Source organism: Thalassophryne amazonica, chromosome 11 (genome assembly GCF_902500255.1).
Source record: "Thalassophryne amazonica chromosome 11, fThaAma1.1, whole genome shotgun sequence".
Classification (NCBI taxonomy): Eukaryota; Metazoa; Chordata; class Actinopteri; order Batrachoidiformes; family Batrachoididae; genus Thalassophryne; species Thalassophryne amazonica.
The window spans coordinates 5,994,028-6,017,658 of NC_047113.1; the positions used below are offsets into that span (position 1 = coordinate 5,994,028).

The 23,631-nt window shown below is 39.8% G+C and overlaps 1 protein-coding gene across 4 annotated transcripts in view; it reads right to left on the minus strand.

Annotated features, from left to right (window-relative positions):
* Nucleotides 1-23,631, minus strand: part of LOC117520140 (serine/threonine-protein phosphatase 2B catalytic subunit alpha isoform-like) — a 155,029-nt gene that overhangs the window by 39,690 nt on the left and 91,708 nt on the right. For 2 of the 4 annotated variants that reach the window (XM_034181444.1, XM_034181442.1), the window contains exons 6-12: nucleotides 15,326-15,465; nucleotides 12,325-12,402; nucleotides 8,045-8,143; nucleotides 7,886-7,890; nucleotides 7,708-7,833; nucleotides 4,937-5,014; nucleotides 2,256-2,340 (exon numbers count right to left, since the gene is read on the minus strand). In XM_034181444.1, the coding sequence (XP_034037335.1) occupies nucleotides 2,256-2,340; nucleotides 4,937-5,014; nucleotides 7,708-7,833; nucleotides 7,886-7,890; nucleotides 8,045-8,143; nucleotides 12,325-12,402; nucleotides 15,326-15,465 (611 nt within the window). The remainder of the gene's footprint in view (nucleotides 1-2,255; nucleotides 2,341-4,936; nucleotides 5,015-7,707; nucleotides 7,834-7,885; nucleotides 7,891-8,044; nucleotides 8,144-12,324; nucleotides 12,403-15,325; nucleotides 15,466-23,631) is intronic. The other 2 variants (XM_034181445.1, XM_034181443.1) reach the window with 1 other exon arrangement.

Sequence of the window (23,631 nt, forward strand, 5' to 3'; positions counted from 1 at the left end):
TGTGGAGACAGTAATTCAGGAAGTGTAATGCAATAGCAAGGTTGAAGCGAGAAGAGTGGAAAGGCAGTTGGTCCAGATGACATTCCAGTGGAGGCATAGAAATGTTTAGGAGAGATGGCAATGGAGATTAGGAAAATGTTGACAAGTAAGAGAATGCCTGAGGAGTGGAGAGGGAGTGGAGTGCGACTGATTTTTAAGAATAAGGCTGCAGACCTGGAGCAACTACAGAAGTTGATCACCCATGAAGTTTGGGAAAGAGTTGTGGACACTAGGCTGAGAAGAGAGGTAAAGATCTGTGAGCAGGAATATCATGCAGAGAAAAAGCACTACAGATGCAGTATTTGCTCTGAGAATACTGATGGAGAAGTATAGAGAAGGCCATAAGGAGTTACATTGTGTGTTTGTGGATTTAGAGAAAGCGTATGACAGGATATCAATGGCAGAGTTGTGGTATTGTATGAGGAAGTCTGGAGAGGCAGAGATGTATGTGAGGGTAGTACAGGATATGTACAAGGACAGTGTGATGGGGTGAGATGTGCAGTAGGAATGACAGATGTGTTCAAGGTGGAACAGTGAGACTGTAAGGAGTAGAGGTGGTGAAGGTAAACACACTTGGGTGGAGTCAGCTTTTCGAACTAATGAAGAATGTGGTCCAGAGGTGAAGAAGAGAGTGCAGGCATGGTTGAGTGGATGGAGAAGAGTGGCAAGAGTGATAGGGGAAGTTTACAGCACAGCAGTGAGACCAGTTATGTTGTACAATGTAGAGGTGATGGAACTAACAACAAGACAAGTGGCAGAGCTGAAAATGCTGTGAATTTCTTTGGGAATTATGAGGATGGACAAGATAAGGAATGAACATATCAGAGGGACAGCTCAGGAAGGACAGTTTGGAGACAAAGTCAGAAAAGCAAGATTAATATGGTTTGGACATGTGCATGGGAGGGACCAAGGGTATATAGGGAGAAGGATGCTGAGGATGGAGCCACTCGGCAGGAGGAGAAGAGGGAGGACAAAGAGGAAGATTATGGATGTGCTGAGGGAGGACATGCAGGTGGTTGGTGTGACAGCGGAAGATACAGAGGACAGGGTGAGATGGAAACAACTGATCTGCTGTGGAGACTCCTAACGGGAGCATCTGAAAGAAGGTTTTCCACCTTAGTCAACATTGCTCAGTTGATTTACAGAATATACCTTGATTAAGTGTCCCTCGATTGAAGTTTAATTTCTGTGGTTCATAATTGCTGTTAGAGTTAAAATAATACAAACATAATGGAGAGTAATGAAGTTACATTACTTTAATATGTGATACTTAGATTAGGTTACAAATTATATTTTTTTTAACTATTAACTCATAAATATTATAAAAATAATGAATGTTTATGAATTCAGTGGTATGAATATTTCATGATGTGATCCATCTATCACCGAATTAAATATTCGTTCCATTGAAAGAATGTAAAAACATTTATTATTTGTTTTGTATAACGGCTAAAATAGATCCTTGTCATTTTATATTATATTAATTTACAAACAACAGAAAAGGGACTTACATTTTGGTACCTCTGCAGTGAAAAAAAATCACGTGAGAAATGAATCCAGCTTTGGTGCATCACTGCTGCTTTGACATCAACAATCCAACACGAACTTTAAATAGGAATCCACAAATAATTCTGACGATGAAGTCGCCATGCCGCAAATCAAATTGTCATCCATCAGCAAAACACACTCCGCCATGTTTGCTTAAAAGTTAAGCGCCATCCGGCTTGTGTGAGCATGCGCATGGTGTGTGCTCACACAAGCGGGATCGCGCTTGTGCGTGCGTGTACTACCAAAAAAAAAAAAAAAGACTGTGTACTTCCTCAGTGCAGTGAAGAAAATCACATCAGACGGCTTACAGCGCAGTGAATTTGTTTTATGTGTGCGCGTATGTGCGTTGGTGTGTGTGTGTGTGTGTGTGTGTGTGTGTACACACAGAGTTCAATGGTACCAAATGTATGGAACCAATTTTGCACTCTAAATGGAACCAAATTGCACTTTAAATGCAATGCAACACAAATGGGATGAATAATCCATGTCACGTGACATACAACGCATCAATCAAATGACAAACATCCACTCAGCCGTTAAATAAACAAGAATATATTTTCAAGTAACCTTCAAAAACTGAGTGACTAGTAATGAATTTCTCAATAAGTTCAAGAAGTGCACCCCGTGTCAGTGTACACGTGCAAACACGCACACAGAAGTTGACTCACCGTAGAACAGAGAACATTTTGGCCATCTTCCCAATAGCTCGGATCTTGTTTTTGATCACCTCTTTCCTGGCTGCTGCTGCGCTGGCTGTTAGAGAGTTAAACACAGGTAGTTTTTAAAAAGCAGTCAGTGTTGTTCTTTGTACCGTGAGAGAACATACAGTAGTGTTCAGAATAATAGTAGTGCTATGTGACTAAAAAGATTAATCCAGGTTTTCAGTATATTTCTTATTGTTACATGGGAAACAAGGTACCAGTAGATTCAGTAGATTCTCACAAATCCAACAAGACCAAGCATTCATGATATGCACACTCTTAAGGCTATGAAATTGGGCTATTAGTAAAAAAAAAAAAAAAAGTAGAAAAGGGGGTGTTCACAATAATAGTAGCATCTGCTGTTGATGCTACAAACTCAAAACTATTATGTTCAAACTGCTTTTTTAGCAATCCTGTGAATCACTAAACTAGTATTTAGTTGTATAACCACAGTTTTTCATGATTTCTTCACATCTGCGAGGCATTAATTTTGTTGGTTTGGAACCAAGATTTTGCTGGTTTACTAGTGTGCTTGGGGTCATTGTCTTGTTGAAACACCCATTTCAAGGGCATGTCCTCTTCAGCATAAGGCAACATGACCTCTTCAAGTATTTTGACATATCCAAACTGATCCATGATACCTGGTATGTGATATATAGGCCAACACCATAGTAGGAGAAACATGCCCATATTATGATGCTTGCACCAACATGCTTCACTGTCTTTACTGTGAACTGTGGCTTGAATTCAGAGTTTGGGGGTCGTCTCACAAACTGTCTGCGGCCCTTGGACCCAAAAAGAACAATTTTACTCTCATCAGTCCACAAAATATTCCTCCATTTCTCTTTAGGCCAGTTGATGTGTTCTTTGGCAAACTGTAACCTCTTCTGCACGTCTTTTATTTAACAGAGGGACTTTGTGGGGGATTCTTGCAAACAAATTTGCTTCACACAGGCGTTTTCTAACTGTCACAGCACTTACAGGTAACTCCAGACTGTCTTTGATCATCCTGGAGCTGATCAATGGGTGAGCCTTTGCCATTCTGGTTATTCTTCTATCCATTTTGATGGTTGTTTTCCATTTTCTTCCACGCGTCTCTGGTTATTTTGTTCATTTTAAAGCATTGGAGATCATTGTAGATGAACAGCCTATAATTTTTTGCACCTGCGTATAAGTTTTCCCCTCTCGAATCAACTTTTTAATCAAACTACACTGTTCTTCTGAACAATGTCTTGAATGTCCCATTTTCCTCAGGCTTTCAAAGAGAAAAGCATGTTCAACAGGTGCTGGCTTCATCCTTAAATAGGGGACACCTGATTCACACCTGTTTGTTCCACAAAATTGACAAACTCACTGACTGAATCTGAAATATACTCAAAACCTGGATTAATCTTTTTAGTCACATAGCACTACTATTATTCTGAACACTACTGTAAATGACAAAAAAATAACCCCAACAAAAAAAAAATCACTGTGTGAAATCAATATCAATAAATCCTCTGAACATACGTCGGTTTTACTTGTACAGTTTGAACCTTCACAGACACTAACCACAACAGAAATTGAACAAGATGTGTTCTCACAGGAAACACAAGCGTTCCAGCGGTGGAGTTCAGTGTGACGCAGTGTTCATGGACATTTTTGTGCGGTCTTGCTTTAATGATTCATGCAACCCTTGCATTATGTTTCTTTCATTTCTGCCACTGAGAGGTTATTTTTCAGTTACTGTTTATCTGTCTGGCTGTCAGTTCATTAGATGAGCCAAAAATGTAAAAAAAAAAAAAAAAAAGTCTGGTGCAACTCTGTACAGCTCATACATTAAAGCTACTGTATGGACATTTTGGAACAGGGCAGCAAACACTATCCAATACTAATGTGTTCTTCACATTTCATACATCATTTACGACGAATATATAACATCAAATGACAAGAAATATAACACAAAATTAAGAAATATGAAGTTGGAATCATGTTTACAGTCCATCTGGAAAGTATTCACAACAATTCACAATTGTTGTTACAGCCTTATTCCAAAATTGAGTAAATTATTATTTTTCCCCTCAAACTTCTACTCACAACATCCCATAATAACAACAGGAAAAAGTCCAAAAATGTCAGATTTTCCAGTGTACCTTTAGTGGCTAAACATCAGCGATATCAAAGTTGAAAATTATCAAAGCAGATTTGAACTTTATGGCTCACAAACATACAGAGAAACATGCAAAGTCAAATTTCTTCTCCATCAGCTGTTCAACAGCTCAGTTACACTACCAGGTCAGAATGTCTTATGTCTAAATAGCTCTAATTTTTAATAAATAGACACCATTTAAACTTTACCGTAGCTGTGTCATGATATGTCATTTGACTGTAAATAAAAGCTTACCATCTTGTTATGATATTTATCATTAAATAAACATCTCTAAGTGGAAGTATGCAATATTTTACAAATAGTAAGGCATTATAATAATAAGGCATCCCACATGACAAAGACCATGTGAGTGGAAAATAACAGGAGTGTAACCACTGTGTCCAAAGTAAGATCATCATCATCATCATCACCATCTCCCATTGTTGTCACCGTAGCTTATAAAAACAGGTCCAATTCAGCCGTCACTCTAGTACCTCCTTCAGTAGGATGTGTTTCTTACCATCAAAGATTTCTTCTCCATCATTCATGAGTTCATCATCAGAACAGATACTTAAGACGTTGACCAGCATCTCAGTCACTGCACCATAAAGACACAAGCAGATGAGTTACCCAGCAGTCTGCAGTCCTGGAAGCAGGGTTCCTTTAAACATCACATCTTCTCCTCGTTAAACACAAAGCAGCTTCCATGTTGTGTGTCGCTACAGCACACGGTGAAAGTTGTAAATTTTAAACTTTAATTTTTCTCTGGTCGAATGTAATAATGTGCCAAATGAACATCAGATGCACGCATGTGTACAAACCAGTCCATGTCAAGTGTAGAGAGACACAGCCTACATAGATGATGACATTGGGACATAATTATAGTATGACAAAAGTTCTTTAATTTGAATGCAACATTGCAGTGTGAAACCAAACCAACTGGGCCAAATGTATATAAACATGAAGATGTTTCTCTGGACCTTCAGATGTGACAACGCCCTTGGTGGATGACTAATATTGAACACAACCATATTTAACTGTGAAAGGGCCTAAAAATCCAGTTTGCACAATATGGCCCAATTAAACATTTGCAAACAAGTCAAGAACCTGTTCTGGTAGGAGAGAGAAGCACCACCGAACACTTCTATCAATCAAAAGTTACTATAACTTGTTCTTTTACAAAATGTAAAAAAAAGTGAAAGTTTAAATCCGAGCTAAAAAGAAGCCAAAATCAAGATATACTGAAAGGAAAGATGTGGCACAGAGACAATGTTCTATGTGCTATGAACATATAACACTCCTTTTAATTATTAGCTAACCGCAAATATTAGCATAAATGCTAGGAAGTATCATAATTCAACACCCCCATTCCACAGGGTGCCATTCTACTATGATTACCCACGATCCAAAAAAAGTGCAAAAATGGGATCAAACAGGTTAATCTGGATTGCCTTCTAACAGGCTGACTCATAGAGTGTGGATCTGGCAACTGGCTGGTTTATAAAGTGCAGACCTGGCAATCTGCCCGATCACAAAAGTAAGAAGCTGCGCCTTCGGCCAGAACCACAACAAATGCTGCTTTAGCTTCAAAATTTTTACCCCGATGGACACGATCAAAGACGTTTCAAGCTGTACTCACTCGGAATACTCTGTTAAAAGAAGTTCAAACATGACTGAAGCAGTTAAGACTATGAACACTCAGACATTACCACACAAATTCTCAAACTGAAACTGTCATGAGTCAGATTTTATTTTTTGCTGACTCATGACATAAGCATGTCTGGATCTCACTTGTGTCGCAGAAAATAATGGGAAATTAAGATGCTGACATTAATGTTTATCCATATAAAGCTGCCTTTCTCAAAGAGTGGTCTGCAGACCGCTAGAGGTCCATGAGTGACCCCTTGTGGTCTGGGAGTATATTGGAGAAATATTGCATTATAAATTAATATCATATTCTAATTTAAAAGTGTTTCTAAAAACAACTCCAGCGTTTTTATAGATACGTAGCAGCACATATGTGACTGAGTACAAAGCTATTTGTAAAACTGTCAATATTAGGCAACATTTACATCCACCAAGGATGTAATAAAATCATCGGCATTTATTTATTTGTCTGCCTGACTGTTAGCAAGATTACGTCAAAATTACTGCATGGATTTTGACAAAATTTTCACCATGACAGATATTAGGCCATGGAAGACTCCATTCAATTTTGGAGGTGATCCAGGTCCGGATCTGGATTCTGTATCAAGATTTCACTTTATATAAGCTTTGAAGGATTACGTTAAAAAAAACTACTTCATGGATTCTCACCAAATTCGCACCACAGATAGATACGTATTAGACCATGGAAGACTCCATTACATTTTGGAGGTGAGCCAGATCCGGATCTGGATTCTGGATAAAGATTTCACTTTATATAAGCTTTGAGGGATTATATTAAAAAAACCTACTTCACAGATTCTCACCAACTTTGCACCACAGATAGATACGTATTAGACCATGGAAGACTCCATTACATTTTGGAGGTGAGCCAGATCCGGATCTGGATTCTGGATCAAGATTTCACTTTATATAGGCTTTGAAGAATTACGTAAAAAAAAAACCTACTTCACAGATTCTCACCAAATTCGCACCACAGATAGATACGTATTAGACCATGGAAGACTCCATTACATTTTGGAGGTGAGCCAGATCCGGATCTGGATTCTGGATAAAGATTTCACTTTATATAAGCTTTGAGGGATTATATTAAAAAAACCTACTTCACAGATTCTCACCAACTTTGCACCACAGATAGATACGTATTAGACCATGGAAGACTCCATTAAATTTTGGAGGTGAGCCAGATCCGGATCTGGATTCTGGATCAAGATTTCACTTTATATAGGCTTTGAAGAATTACGTAAAAAAAAAAACCTACTTCACAGATTCTCACCAAATTTGCACCACAGATAGATATTAGGGCAGGTAGACTCCATTGAATTTTGGAGGTGATCCGGATTGGCAGATGTCAACAATCTTCGATTGCTCTTGTTTTAATGTAGTGTTGCAGTTTTAAGCAGACTTTTTTTTGGATATATGAGGATTTAGATGGTCTGAAAGATGTCTCTTTTAACTGATATAAAGCGATGAAGACAAATATTTGACAACGTCACACTGATGTTCCAAGCAGCTTGTAACATCTGGTAATCTATTAGTTGCACATTTAACAAGGCTTTTGGTAAAATTTATGCTTGAATACATTTCAAGGAAAACAGTTCAAGTTGATGTAATGAGCAGTCTGACCTTTTTCTCCCACAAAAGGCAGCGACCAGGTGAAGACGTCCATGAAGTTGGGCAGCCAGTAGGGGTGAGGAGAGCAGTTAAACTGACGGATGTTCATGACATTGTTCTCATACTTCAGTACTGCCGCTGTTAACACACAGATGTTCATCAGATGACAATATGAATGTATCATAGAGGCATATGTTTTCAAAAGCAGTTCCAGCTTTGATGGTGTGTGTGTGTGTGTGTGTGTGTGTGTGTGTGTGTGTGTGTGTGTGTGTGTGTGTGTGTGTGTGTGTGTGTGTGTGTGTGTGTGTGTGTGTGTGTGTGTGTGTGTGTGTGTGTATGTTTCTGTGAAAGACCTTTGTTGTTGTAAACATCCAGGTAGTTTGGAGCTGAGAAGATGGTGATGAGTGAAGGAAATCCTGTAGTCTGACTCTTCCTGTACATACGATACCTGTAGAAAGAGTCAACCAGACACATTACAGCTCTTCATACAAAAAAAAATAAAATTCAAATAAAAAAGCCACACTACAGATGCAAACAAATGAAGTGTTCAGAAATTTTTAAAGCAACCATGATGGGTCAATAATTTCACTCCTACAATGATACACGTGTGAAGCCTCCCCATAATGTGCAGAATAGAGGAAAGTGACATAAATCACCAGCTTCAGCTCTACTTTTTACATTGATGATCACAGGTTCTTGTCCAAATTTTCTATCCCACTTCTAAAATGCCATTGGTACCTGTTCCTCACTTTTATCCTGTCTCTTGGAAAATGTGGGTTTCTACTTATTATCTAATTTTAAGGAGGTGACCCTCAGTTTAAAAGTATCACTTGCATTGTGAGGGAACATCAGCTATGGTATTTTGGCCATGTGGCGCATTTCTCTGGGAAAAATCTGGCACATTTTAGGCCCCAGTTAGTAGATGAGGACAAAGGGATGAAAATATCGCACCAGGCTGTGCCAAGTAAATGGTTATTTTGAGAGGTGGGAATGGAGAGGTTGTCTGCCTGGTGGCTGCCATCCAGGACACAAGGCAGTTCTGTAGTGTGGTGGACGCAGCAATGTGTAGCACCAGCACATGCTTCCAGACCTAACATGATCAAGGTCCTGAGGCCCATTGGTGCCCGTGCTTATCCACGGATTCCATAGTGTGAACTGCCAGTACTTATTTAGAGCTGGGTGGACTAAGACAAGGCAGGTGACGTGTCTTGTTCAAGGACACAGGAAGCGTGTCCTGGAATGTAACCCGGGACTATATATTGGTGGACCAACTCCTCATCTCACTGGACTACATGAACATCACATGAAAAAAAGACCCAGGTCACGGAACATCAGGAAAAAAAAGGAAATAAATCTTAACTGTATTTACATTAATGGCTGTAATATTCTGACTGAAATAATACATGTAAATTTCATGGTTGGCAATAACACATAAATAAGAAATACTGTAGTTAAACTGTAGTTTTACACTCATGTTCCTTGGAGGACAAGCTATCTGCCAAATTCACCAGTAAAAGCACTTGGTGTCCCTCTCTAGAAAAGCTAAGGTGGTCACCTGGACCTGCACTTATGCTGGGAAAAGTACCGAAAGCCACTCAGTGATTGATCCAGAAACTGGTCTGGTTTCATGCCCCACAGTTAAACCACCAACTGGGTCCTAGTTGATGATTTAATTCTCATTAAGTCATCAACCATGTTCTCATTAAATACAACCATGAATACCAGCAGTGATTCTTTGCACACTATGTTTATTTTCACAAAGGGGTTTGTTTTTGTTTTTCAGTTGACCAGGCTGGTATCTGGGACATCTTGGGATTTCACGGATCCCCAGTAAGTTGTTGGACATCATAGCCAGCCTATACGCAAATACTGTGTATGCTGGACAGAAACTCTGACTTCTTCACAGTACATTTTGGTATTCATCAGGGATGTGTTCTGGCTCTTTCTCTGTTTAGCACTTGCATGAACTGGGTGTTGGGTAGGTTTGTGGAAACCAGTTCAGGTGCCTTTGTTGGCGAAGAAAGGTTTACTGACCTCGACTTCACAGATGATGCTGTGATTTTGATGAAATCAGTGGATACACTGAATGCTGAAGTTGTGAAGCTGAGTAAAGAATCAGAGTGACTGGATGTGCAACTATTTTGGATTAAGAAAAAAAAAAAATTCCAGGCTTTCAGTGACTGCATGCCATCCAGGACCCGGGGTGGTTTCTGTGATGTGGTGGATGTGGTGACTCGTGACACCAGCACATACTCTGAGACTTGACTTGAATGACGTGCTACATGTGATGAATTCATTGAACTTGCAGAAAGATTCACGTATGTCAGCAGTGGCATTCACCTCCCTGAGTCATCAGCATTTGAGATCAAGAGACGACCGGGAAGAATTTATGGAGTTACAGTAGTGTTCAGAATAATAGTAGTGCTATGTGACTAAAAAGATTAATCCAGGTTTTCAGTATATTTCTTATTGTTACATGGGAAACAAGGTACCAGTAGATTCAGTAGATTCTCACAAATCCAACAAGACCAAGCATTCATGATATGCACACTCTTAAGGCTATGAAATTGCGCTATTAGGGAAAAAAAGTAGAAAAGGGGGTGTTCACAATAATAGTAGCATCTGCTGTTGATGCTACAAACTCAAAACTATTATGTTCAAACTGCTTTTTTATTAATCCTGTGAATCACTAAACTAGTATTTAGTTGTATAACCACAGTTTTTCATGATTTCTTAACATATGCGAGGCATTAATTTTGTTGGTTTGGAACCAAGATTTTGCTTGTTTACTAGTGTGCTTGGGGTCATTGTCTTGTTGAAACACCCATTTCAAGGGCATGTCCTCTTCAGCATAAGGCAACATGACCTCTTCAAGTATTTTGACATATCCAAACTGATCCATGATACCTGGTATGCGATATATAGGCCCAACACCATAGTAGGAGAAACATGCCCATATCATGATGCTTGCACCACCATGCTTCACTGTCTTCAATGTTAACTGTGGCTTGAATTCAGAGTTTGGGGGTCGTCTCACAAACTGTCTGCAGCCCTTGGACCCAAAAAGAACAATTTTACTTTCATCAGTCCACAAAATATTCCTCCATTTCTCTTTAGGCCAGTTGATGTGTTCTTTGACAAACTGTAACCTCTTCTGCACATGTCTTTTATTTAACAGAGGGACTTTGCGGGGATTCTTGCAAATAAATTAGTTTCACACAGGCGTCTTCTAACTGTCACAGCACTTACAGGTAACTCCAGACTGTCTTTGATCATCCTGGAGCTGATCAATGGGTGAGCCTTTGCCATTCTGGTTATTCTTCTATCCATTTTGATGGTTGTTTTCCATTTTCTTCCACGCATCTCTGTTTTTTTGTCCATTTTAAAGCATTGGAGATCATTGTAGATGAACAGCCTATAATGTTTTGCACCTGCGTATAAGTTTTCCCCTCTCCACTCAACGTTTTAATCAAACTACGCTGTTCTTCTGAACAATGTCTTGAACGTCCCATTTTCCTCAGGCTTTCAAAGAGAAAAACATGTTCAACAGGTGCTGGCTTCATCCTTAAATAGGGGACACCTGATTCACACCTGTTTGTTCCACAAAACTGACAAACTCACTGACTGAATGCCACACTACTATTACTGTGAACCCTTTTCTACTTTTTTTTTACTAATAGCCCAATTTCATAGCATTAAGAGTGTGCATATCATGAATGCTTGGTCTTGTTGGATTTGTGAGAATCTACTGAATCTACTGGTACCTTGTTTCCCATGTAACAATAAGAAATATACTCAAAACCTGGATTAATCTTTTTAGTCACATAGCACTACTATTATTCTGAACACTACTGTATGAGGTTGTGGGACAGAGAAGTTTGGTGATGCTGATATCTTTGCAGGAGAATGAAGTTTTTAGGGTCCTGGATTTTCCTGTCTTACTGTACGGTTGTGAGACTTGGATGCTAATCACCAACCTAAGGCGAGTAGTGGACGTTTTTTGTACTAAGTCTTCTGGAGCATCTTTGGGTACCGCTGGAATGACTTTGTCCCAAATTAACAATTACTTATGCAGGGAAAGAGAGACCAGGTGTATTATTTGCATCATGAGGGAACATCAGCTATGAGTATTTGGTGCAGGCATGCTGAGAACCCCAGCACCTGAAAAGGACCTTGGGTATGGCCAGGTATCATCTGGTGGCGATAGACCTGTTGTCTGCCTGGGTGGTTGTCATCCAGAACCCAAGGCAGATCTGTCATGTGGTAGATGTGGCACTGCTCGGTGCATACTCCTAGACCTGAGCGTGGAAGTTAGTTACATTATCTTTGCAGTATATTATTAAAATTAATATATTTTCTCTTAATCATGTTGTGCTGACACACAGTAGTTAACCAAACAAAATGATTCAGCTGTTGGCTCTTGTATGTACATGTTTTCATTCTCTAACAATCCAGCTATCACTGTGAGGCAAGGAAAAGTGAGTAATGTCATCTCCCGTAAAGTGCCGAAGGGAATAAAAAACGGCTCTGAACATGAAACGTCAAGGTAAGCCGTTAAATTAAATGGTGCTCCCTTTTAAGCTGAGAGAAGAACTGAGCCGTGTCAATCATTCAGCAGGAGCAGCTTACCCAGCATCCTGTGCTTCGTGAGCTCTGATGATTGACAGCAGGTTGTTGGTCTGTAGGAACTCACACACTGCAGGGTAACTGAGGACAGACACACAAAACGCTCATAAGTGCTTCAGAACTGGAGAAATGCGAATAAATGCAACAAAACAGAGGTTTTAGTGAACGTGTTTGTACGGAAACACGTCATATGTTTGATTATTAAAAGCTGCAGTAAACAGCAACGTGGGTCATGGTCAGCAGGCTTCTTTCCTGCTTCCTGCATCTTTACATGCGTTATGACTGTGGCCAGCAGGGGGGATCAGTGAGCGCTGGCAGACCTGAGTTGGGTTTGTAGCCTCCTCAGTGCTGTGAGTGCAGCTCTTTGGTCTGTTGATGCTGCTGCTAAACATAGAAAAACTACAAACACGCCTTAACATATGCCTGTGCATATGTGGACCGCAACACACCTGAACACATCGCCTTTAATACCTCACTTCATCGCCGCCCACCTCCTATATAAGTAAGGATTAAACAACGAGAAGCTGTGCATTATACAGTTTGAATGCACGACACATTCAAACTGTATAATGCACAGCTTCTCGTTGTTTAATCCGATTATTCCATGGTGCCACACAGTGAGCTAACACACAAATATTTATTTAAGTTAACTTTTTTCGTGTGCTCTTGATGTTAAATCTTTATGCTGTTGCTTTTGCTGTTTTTCTTGTTTGCTCTCCTCCTCTTCCCATTCCTCAAACGTTTTATTTTGGCCAAAAATATTAAAATTCACTTGGAAATCCATGTTTTATGGCGTTTCTGTCATTCATCTGTCAAAACTGATCTGCGCCAACTGATTTGCGCGTTGCTATGGTGACAACCAGAGCGAAGGGATATTACAGTGACTTAACTCGCCGAACTACGTGTGCATATATATATATATATATATATATATATATATATATATATATATATATATATATATATATATATATATATATATATACACACACACACACACACACACACACACACACACACACACACACAGTGCAACTGGAAAGTATTCACAGCACCTCACTTTTCACACATTTTATGTTACAGCTTTATTCTAAACTGTATGAAATTGAATGTTTCCTCAAAATTCTCCTCACAACACCCCATAATGACAATGCGAAAAATGTTTTTTTTTTTTAAACACACACCTGTCTACATATAAGGTCCCACAGTTGATAGTGTATGTCAGAGCACAAACCAAGCATGAAGTCAAAGGAATTGTCTGTGGACCTCTGAGACAGGATTGTCTCGATTCACAAATCTGGTGAAGGGTACAGAAACATTTCTGCTACTTTCAAGGTCCCAGTGAGCAGAGTGGCCTCCATCATCCATAAATGGAATACGTTTGGATCCACCAGGACTCTTCCTAAGCTGGCCACCTACCTAAACTGAGCTATTGGGGGAGAAGGGCCTTAGTCAGGGAAGTGACAAAGAACCCAATGGTCACTCTGTCAGAGTTCCAGCATTCTTCAGTGGAGAGAGGAGAACCTTTCAGAATGTCAACCATCTCTGCAGCAATCCACCAATCACACCTGCATGGCAGAATGGCCAGACGGAAGCCACTCCTTAGTAAAAGGCACAAGGGAGCGCACAAGGCAGCCACCATGGAGTTTGCCAAAAGGCACCTGAAGGACTCTCAGACCATCAGAAATGAAATTCTGTGGGCTGATGAGACAAAGATTGAACTCTTTGGTGTGAATGCCAGGTGTCATGTCAGGAGGAAACCAGACACCATCCCTACAGTGATGCATGGTGGTGGCAGCATCATGCTGTAGGGATGTTTTTCAGCAGCAGGAACTGGGAGACTAGTCAGGAATGAGGGAAAGATGAATGCAGCAATGTAGAGACATCCTGGATGAAAACCTGCTCCAGAGCGCTCTTGATCTCAGACTGGGGTGACGGTTCATCTTTCAACAGGACGATGTCCCTAAGCACACAGCCAAGATATCAAAGGAGTGGCTTCAGGACAACTCTGTGAATGTCCTTGAGTGGCCCAGCCAGAGCCCAGACCTGAATCTGATTGATGGTTGTGGCATCATATTCAAGAAGATGTGAGGCTGTAATTGCTGCCAAAGGTGCATTAACAAAGTATTGAGGAAAGGGTGTGAATACTTTCTGCATGTGATTTCTTAGCTTTTTATTTTTAATAAATTAGCAAAAATAATAAAAAAAATGTTTTTCTTATTGTCATTATGGGGTGTTGTGAGTGGAATTGTCAGGGGAAAAATTAATGTACTCCATTTTGGAATAAAGCTGTAACATAATATGTGTAAAACTGAAGTGCTGTGAATACTTTCCGGATGCACTGTACGTTGCGTTCCCTCTTTCTCTCACTGTATCTTCATATCACTCCATATCTGGCAGGAGTAGCCAGTCGTCATAGCAACAGAACCGTGCAGTCTCCCTGGGGATTGTGGGATATCGTTTCATGCAGCAAAGAATTTGTGTGTGTTTGCGAGGGTATCATGTTTATGCCAGGGTGTGTAAACCGACCAAGATTTATGTGTCTTGAAGAAAAGTAAGTGGTTGTTAATGGGTCTTGGATGTGGCGTAACTGCACAGGAAGCATCTCTCGCTCATCGGAAGTCGAGCTAAAACTTACGACAGTTCTAATTTGTGGATGAAAGTCACATTGCATCAACGGCAGGCGTTCATGAGGCATCCAGATCATTAAAACTGAACTGACTAAAAGATGAAACAGACACAGAGGGACACGTTAGAGAGCCAGTTTGGGTTCTGGATCCATCTGTCAGCTGATTTCAAATAATAATGTTTGTGTGTTTTGTGCCTCTGAATATTGGATTCTCTCTCTCTGGCTGTTTGGATATCGGGTCAGTGCTCGTGTCTCAGGGATCGACTGTGTCAAGGCGTTGCTCACAAATGAAAGTCAGTCATGTTCATGTTTTACGTTTATGATGGAGTGTTTTGTGGTGCGGGTGTGTAGCTGTGCCACACGTCAGCGCTGTACCTGTAGAAATAGGAGCAGCCTCTGACTGTGTTGTGGCCAAAGTACTCCTGGGTCTTCTCATTGCCAAAGTCTTCAAGGGGGTCAGCCCATAACAGGTCACACATGGGCCCAAACGCCGGGGGCTCCTTGAACCGGTCCAACTAGGCCGAACCACACAGAGAAACACAAAGACGCACACATGCGAGTCAGTTCACAGACGCACAAACTCTCACAAAGAAATGCTCAAAACGGGGCACAAATTAGATACGCCCGCAGTCAGACAAAAAAACAAACAAAACAACAACAAAACAAAAAAAAAACCCATGTAGAATAAGTCACAGGAGAGCGAAGAGCAAACACACACGCAGACACACACTGTCAGAGCAGAGCATCGCCATGGCAACCCTCACCACACAGGAGGGAGAAGATGTCACACCAGCAGATTCACCATGGAAACGCTGACATTAGATGAGGAAGTCTGTGTTCATATGTGTGCCTTTGTATTCCATGTCACTCCGTATGAATACAGCATGTGTGTGTGTGTGTGTGTTGTTGGTTTTTAAATCCAGCTCACATTCAACTCAAAATGGGCAAAAACTGTGTAAAATAATAAGTAAAAAGCTGAAAATTGGTGTGTGCACTCCTCTCAGCAGCCTCAATAACACACTGAAAGTGCCAGTGTGTCCTCTTTGAGTTCTCACCATTATGATGTCATATCTTGGATTTATGTGAAGCCTCATTGCAGATGTATTTTAGTGTACACATAAGCATACAGTATTATTTGATTATTATTTTTTTTTTACCTACATGATGTCATAACCTCATTTATGATGTTGCAGTAGGATGACATCGTGGAATTACACAGAAGAGAGAAAACCAAATAAAAATCCTTCATTCAATAACATTCAAATGAGTTAAGAATGTCAAATTAACAAATTGGCTGATAAATTAAAGATAAATTGGACCTGTTTCGTTCTAGTGTTACCAAGTCAAGTTTTTTTTAAGTGATCCAATACTTGAGTTTTTTCAGTGTACTTCACCGTCTGTAACAACAGTGATTTCCTTATGATGCTGAAACCTTTTCTTAAAATATGATGTTATACAGTTCTACCCAATTTTTTGAACTTGAAGTCTTATGACCAGGGTTTACATTTCAAACATATAACATAGCATCAGACCTGCTCTTATATGACAGGTTATGAGTTACATTTTTGCTGATGTTTTTTCAGTTGTAAATGAAAAGTCACATTCACCAGAATAAGCAAAATTTTCATCAACCAAATTCAGTGTCTGAATCTTCACTTACTGATGATGTCTTCTAATAAAATGTGGAAAACCATCCTGATACTGTGAAAGAGTTTAAAAATAAATCAACTTGAAGCTCAAAGATGACATATTTACAACATGAGATTGTCATGACATCTATTTGATGTCATAATACAACAACTGTTATCTGTTAACAACATTATGTTGGATGGTCAAAGGATTGCATCAAGCAGTTTCCAGCTGGAAAGTATTCACAGCGCTTCACTTTTTCCACATTTAATGTTATGTTGTAGCCTTACTCCAAACTGGATGAAATAATTTTTTTCCTCAAACGACTACACACAATACCCCATAATGACAATGTGAAAAAAAGTTTTTTTTGAGATTTTTGCACTATTTAAAAAAAAAGAAGAAATCACATGTCCATTAGTATGGATGAAATTAATTTTTCCCCTCAAAATATTACACACAATACCCCATAATGACAATGTGACAAAGGTTTTTTGAAAATTTAATTTTTATAAATCCCTAAGAAATCACATGTACATCAGTATTCACAGCCTTTGCCATGAAGCTCAAAATTGAGCTCAGGTGCATCCTGTTTCCACTAATCATCCTTGAGATGTTTCGACAACTTAATTGGAGTCAACCAGGGAAAAACTCAGTTGCCTGGACATGATTTGGAAAGACACACACCTGTCTACACATAAGGTCCCACAGTTGACAGACCACGTCAGAGCACAAACCAAGCATGAAGTCAAAGGAATTTTCTGTAGACCTCCAAGACAGGTTTGTCTCAAAGCACAAATCTGGGGAAGGGTACAAAAACATTTCTGCTGCTTTCAACATCCCAAAGACCACAGTGGCCTCCATCAGCTCTAAATGGAAGAATTTTGGATCATACTTTAGATCTTGTTTTGACTTATGGTATGGAAATTGAAGACTTAACAGTATTCCCTGAAAACCCCCTTCTGTCTGATCATTTCTTAATAACATTTACATTTACTTTAATGGACTACCCAGCAGTGGGGAATAAGTTTCATTACAGTAGAAGTCTTTCGGAAAGCGCTGTAACTAGGTTTAAGGATATGATTCCTTCTTTGTTATGTTCTCCAATGCCATATGCCAACACAGAGTAGCTACCTAAACTCTGTGAGTGAGATAGATTATCTCGTCAATAGTTTTACATCCTCATTGAGCACAACTTTGGATGCTGTAGCTCCTCTGAAAAAGAGAGCCTTAAATCAGAAGTGCCTGACTCCATGGTATAACTCACAAACTCACAGCTTAAAGCAGATAACCCGTAAGTTGGAGAGGAAATGGCGTCTCACTAATTTAGAAGATCTTCACTTAGCCTGGAAAAAGAGTCTGTTGCTCTATAAAAAAGCCCTCTGTAAAGCTAGGACATCTTACTACTCATCACTAATTGAAGAAAATAAGAACCCCAGGTTTTTTTCAGCACTGTAGCCAGGCTGACAAAGAATCAGAGCTCTACTGAGCCGAGTATTCCTTTAACTTTAACTAGTAATGACTTCATGACTTTCTTTGCTAATAAAATTTTAACTATTAGAGAAAAAATTACTCATAACCATCCCAAAGACATATCGTTATCTTTGGCTGCTTTCAGTGATGCCGGTATTTGGTTAGACTCTTTCTCTCCGATTGTTCTGTCTGAGTTATTTTCATTAGTTACTTCCTCCAAACCATCAACATGTCTATTAGACCCCATTCCTACCAGGTTGCTCAAGGAAGCCCTACCATTAATTAATGCTTCAATCTTAAATATGATCAATCTATCTTTATTAGTTGGCTATGTACCACAGGCTTTTAAGGTGGCAGTAATTAAACCATGCCTTAAAAAGCCATCACTTGATCCAGCTATCTTAGCTAATTACAGGCCAATCTCCAACCTTCCTTTTCTCTCAAAAATTCTTGAAAGGGTAGTTGTAAAACAGCTAACTGATCATCTGCAGAGGAATTGTCTATTTGAAGAGTTTCAGTCAGGTTTCAGAATTCATCATAGTACAGAAACAGCATTAGTGAAGGTTACAAATGATCTTCTTATGGCCTCAGACAGTGGACTCATCTCTGTGCTTGTCCTGTTAGACCTCAGTGCTGCTTTTGATACTGTTGACAATAAAATTTTATTACAGAGATTAGAGCATGCCATATGTATTAAAGGCACTGCGCTGCGGTGGTTTGAATCATATTTATCTAATAGATTACAATTTGTTCATGTAAATGGGGAATCTTCTTCACAGACTAAGGTTAATTATGGAGTTCCACAAGGTTCTAGGATTGGTCCTAGGTGCTAGGACCAATTTTATTCACTTTATACATGCTTCCCTTAGGCAGTATCATTAGAAAGCACTGCTTAAATTTTCATTGTTACGCAGATGATACCCAGCTTTATCTATCCATGAAGCCAGAGGACACACACCAATTAGCTAAACTGCAGGATTGTCTTACCGACATAAAGACATGGATGACCTCTAATTTCCTGCTTTTAAATTCAGATAAAACTGAAGTTATTGTACTTGGCCCCACAAATCTTAGAAACATGGTGTCTAATCAGATCCTTACTCTGGATGGCATTACCCTGACCTCTAGTAATACTGTGAGAAATCTTGTCCTTCAATGTGCATATTAAGCAAATATGTAGGACTGCTTTTTTACATTTGCACAATATCTCTAAAATTAGAAAGGTCTTGTCTCAGAGTGATGCTGAAAAACTAATTCATGCATTTATTTCCTCTAGGCTGGACTATTGTAATTCATTATTATCAGGTTGTCCTAAAAGTTCCCTGAAAAGCCTTCAGTTAATTCAAAATGCTGCAGCTAGAGTACTAACGGGGACTAGAAGGAGAGAGCATATCTCACCCATATTGGCCTCTCTTCATTGGCTCCCTGTTAATTCTAGAATAGAATTTAAAATTCTTCTTCTTACTTATAAGGTTTTGAATAATCAGGTCCCATCTTATCTTAGGGACCTCTTAGTACCATATCACCCCAATAGAGCGCTTCGCTATCAGACTGCAGGCTTACTTGTAGTTCCTAGGGTTTTTAAGAGTAGAATGGGAGGCAGAGCCTTCAGCTTTCAGGCTCCTCTCCTGTGGAACCAGCTCCCAATTCAGATCAGGGAGACAGACACCCTCTCTACTTTTAAGATTAGGCTTAAAACTTTCCTTTTTGCTAAAGCTTATAGTTAGGGCTGGATCAGGTGACCCTGAACCATCCCTTAGTTATGCTGCTATAGACGTAGACTGCTGGGGGGTTCCCATGATGCACTGAGTGTTTCTTTCTCTTTTTGCTTGCTCACAGGGGGTTGTTTTGACCGTTGGGGTTTTTCTGTAATTATTGTATGGCTTTTGCCTTGCCATATAGAGCGCCTTGGGGCAACTGTTGTTGTGATTTGGCGCTATATAAATAAAATTGATTTGATTTGATTTGAAGGACCTTAACCAACTATCTCTGCAGCAATCCACCAATCAGGCCTGTATGATAGAGTGGCCAGAGGGAAGTCACTCCTTAGTAAAAGGCAGATGGCAGCCAACCCGGAGTTTGACAAAAGGCACCTGAAGGACTCTCAGACCAGGAGAAACAAAATTCTCTGGTCTGATGATACAAAGATTGAACTCTGCGGTGTGAATGTCAGGCATCATGTTTGGAGGAAATCAGGCACCATCCCTACAGTGAAGCATGGTGGTGGCAGCATCATGCTGTGGGGATGTTTTTTAGCAGCAGGAACTGGGAGGCTAGTCAGGATTGAGGGAGAGATGAATGCAGCAATGTATAGAGAAAACCTGGACGAAAACCTGCTCCAGAGTGCTCTTGACCTCAGACTGCTGGTTCATCTTACAGCAGGACAATGACCCTAAGCACACAGCCAAGATATCAAAGGAGTGGCTTCAGGACAACTCTGTGAATGTCCTTGAGTGGCCCAGCCAGAGCCCAGACCCGAATCTGACTGAACATCTCTGGAGAGATCTGAAAATGTCTGTGCACTGACACTCAACATCCAACCTGATGGAGCTTGAGAGGTGCTGTAAAGAGTAATGGACAAACCTGCCCAAAGATAGGTGCACCAAGCTTGTGGCATCATATTCAAGAAGACCTGAGGCTGTAATTGCTGCCAAAGGTGCATCAAAAAAATTATTGCACAAAAGGTGTGAATACAATAAAAAAAAAATAAATCACCTAAACAGTCATCATATAAACCAGATATTTGCTTTTACCGGACAAAAGTCCCAATGCTTTTTTATGGTTTCCCATCTAACCCTGTATATAGCAGATTTTGTATAATGGATTTTCGCTCACATCGGACAAAACGTCTTGTCTGATTGCAATGCATTTTCATTAAAAACCCCTCGCATGTATCCAGAGCAGTCTGGATGTGCCCAGTAACAAAGGTATGAAATGAGGTTCAGTAGTGACACTTGCCAATTCAAGGAAAGTGGGTACCGTATTTCCTTGATTAAAAGACTGGCTGTTTAGTTTTTCAAACCGTGCTCAGACACAGGACCTAAATGAGGCAGGGCATAATTTAAGGCCAGTGATTATTAAGAAAATTACGCTTGCTGCCTGCACTGTAATATGGTGTTAAGTTTCCCACATATCCCTGGGTTTGATGAACCAACCCACTTTAGATCACAGCCCTCTGCGTGGCTGGGAACTCTACCCAGATCCTGGCGTGCACCTGCTAAATCAGAGACCACAAAGGGCTGTGATTTGTCGTCACTTTTACGTTTTCAATCCTCCTATCCTGACATATTGTAAAGTTTTTGCAATGCACTCACCGATTACATTTCCATCATGGATCAAATACGTTTGGCAAAAAAGTCTGCAAATATGACCAACTTCACAACCCAAATTCGGAAAAAGATGCTCAAATGACCCCCAATTCATGGAGGAAATTGTACGTACCATATCATACCATATCATTGGTTTGGAGGTTGATGATTGTTTTATACTTACAATAGATTTTGTCCATTTTATACATAAAATAGATTTTGTCCATTTTATACATAAAATAGATTTTGTCCATTATATATATATATATATATATATATATATATATATATATATATATATATATATATATAAAACAGATTTCAATTATAATGGACAAAATTCACTGGTCCACCTGAATCCAATATATGCGAGTTTTACTGTACTTATGTTCATATGATTTCTTAGTCTTTTATTTTTAATGAATTTGCAAAAAATTAAAAAAAAAATCCATGTTGTCATTATGGGGTGTTGTGAGTACAATTTTGAGGGAACAAATTAATTTACTGCATTTTGGAATAAGACTGTAACACAGCAAAATGTGGAAAAAGTGAAGTGCTGGGAATACTTTCCGAATGCACTGTAATATTACTAAACTAACCCCACTGCTGCTACATTTCTCCATGTAATGTGGAGTTTCATCAGGAAGGGCATCCAGCGTAAAACCTGTGCCAAATCAACATGCAGATTCTCATTGGATCTGCTGTGGTGACCCTGAGTGAAAACAAGGAAGCAGCCAAAAGGACTTACTTTAACTGTATCTTGAATGCACCGTGCAGAAGGGCCCCTTCACACATAGTGTGAAGTTTGGACGAAGTGCACACTTAGTGCGCATGACACAGGAATCTTGTACAAACAGTGTAATGTCATCCCTGCCTCCAATGCCTCATACACCTGTTGCTACAACTATTTGTGCACATAAGCGCCTGAAAGACAAGTGTGCACTGCGCGAATCCATCGCACCCTCTCACAGAAGGTGCCGGCCAAATTCCAGGTGACACGAACGAACATCTAACACTGCTCGCATGGCACTTAGAAAATGTGTGGCCAGCCGCACTCTTGGCACGACAACAAACTGCAGACAACTGTCTAAGTCCCACACAAGTGTGGCTTTGGTCTGTCTGCTGACATGACAGGAGGTGTGTCCTCCCACTGAAGCAGCTGTGGAAATCTGTGGATCTGGACAGTCCAGCTGGACACCATGTATTGTGTTTGGACAGACATGGACAAACAACTGCCCACTGTGACGTGTGTGTGTGTCTGTTTGCTGTTATCAAGTCGACATAAACAAAAATGTATATCACTGTGGCGACATGCTGCAGTGAGGGAGAGCGCGCGCACATAGACAGGCTGCTCTCAAGTTGAAACGGACCATCAGATCAGAACACGCAGCAGGTGATCTCACTGTCACGTCACACACGTGAGCTCTGCTACACATGGCGTGGTGTATCATCTTGATATCTTAAAGTTTAATTTCATGTGAAGGAACTTTACATGTGAGCTCTTGCCCCACTGACATTAGCATCATTTTTCCATATTTTTGTCTCATTACTCTTCCTTACAATCATCTATTCCTTCACAAACCTTTCATATTTGGTTTACATGCTGTCTCAAGAATATTCTTTGATTCTGGTTTTAAATGACATTTTAAAACGACAACCATGATCAAGGTCAACTGAGATCAGGTGCAAAATACAAGCTTTGAGTGTGTAGATAACTTGGTGAATGTTTCATGTTTTAGTCATGAAATGCACAAAACCTTCCATATATGAGCTCATCCCCCCCCCCAAAAAAAATGCCATGAATTTTAAAGCATTTTGAATTTGTGATTTATCTGTAAATTTCAGTTTTATTCTAATCAATAAATAATATTTTTTTTTATAGCTGGAAACACAAAATGATCTCAGTTCCACACTAACATGACAGGTCAGCACAATCATACAAGATATCTAAAGGTGTATTTACAGTAGTGTTCAGAATAATAGTAGTGCTATGTGACTAAAAAGATTAATCCAGGTTTTGAGTATATTTCTTATTGTTACATGGGAAACAAGGTACCAGTAGATTCAGTAGATTCTCACAAATCCAACAAGACCAAGCATTCATGATATGCACACTCTTAAGGCGATGAAATTGGGCAATTAGTAAAAAAAAGTAGAAAAGGGGGTGTTCACAATAATAGTAGTGTGGCATTCAGTCAGTGAGTTCATCAATTTTGTGGAACAAACAGGTGTGAATCAGGTGTCCCCTATTTAAGGATGAAGCCAGCACCT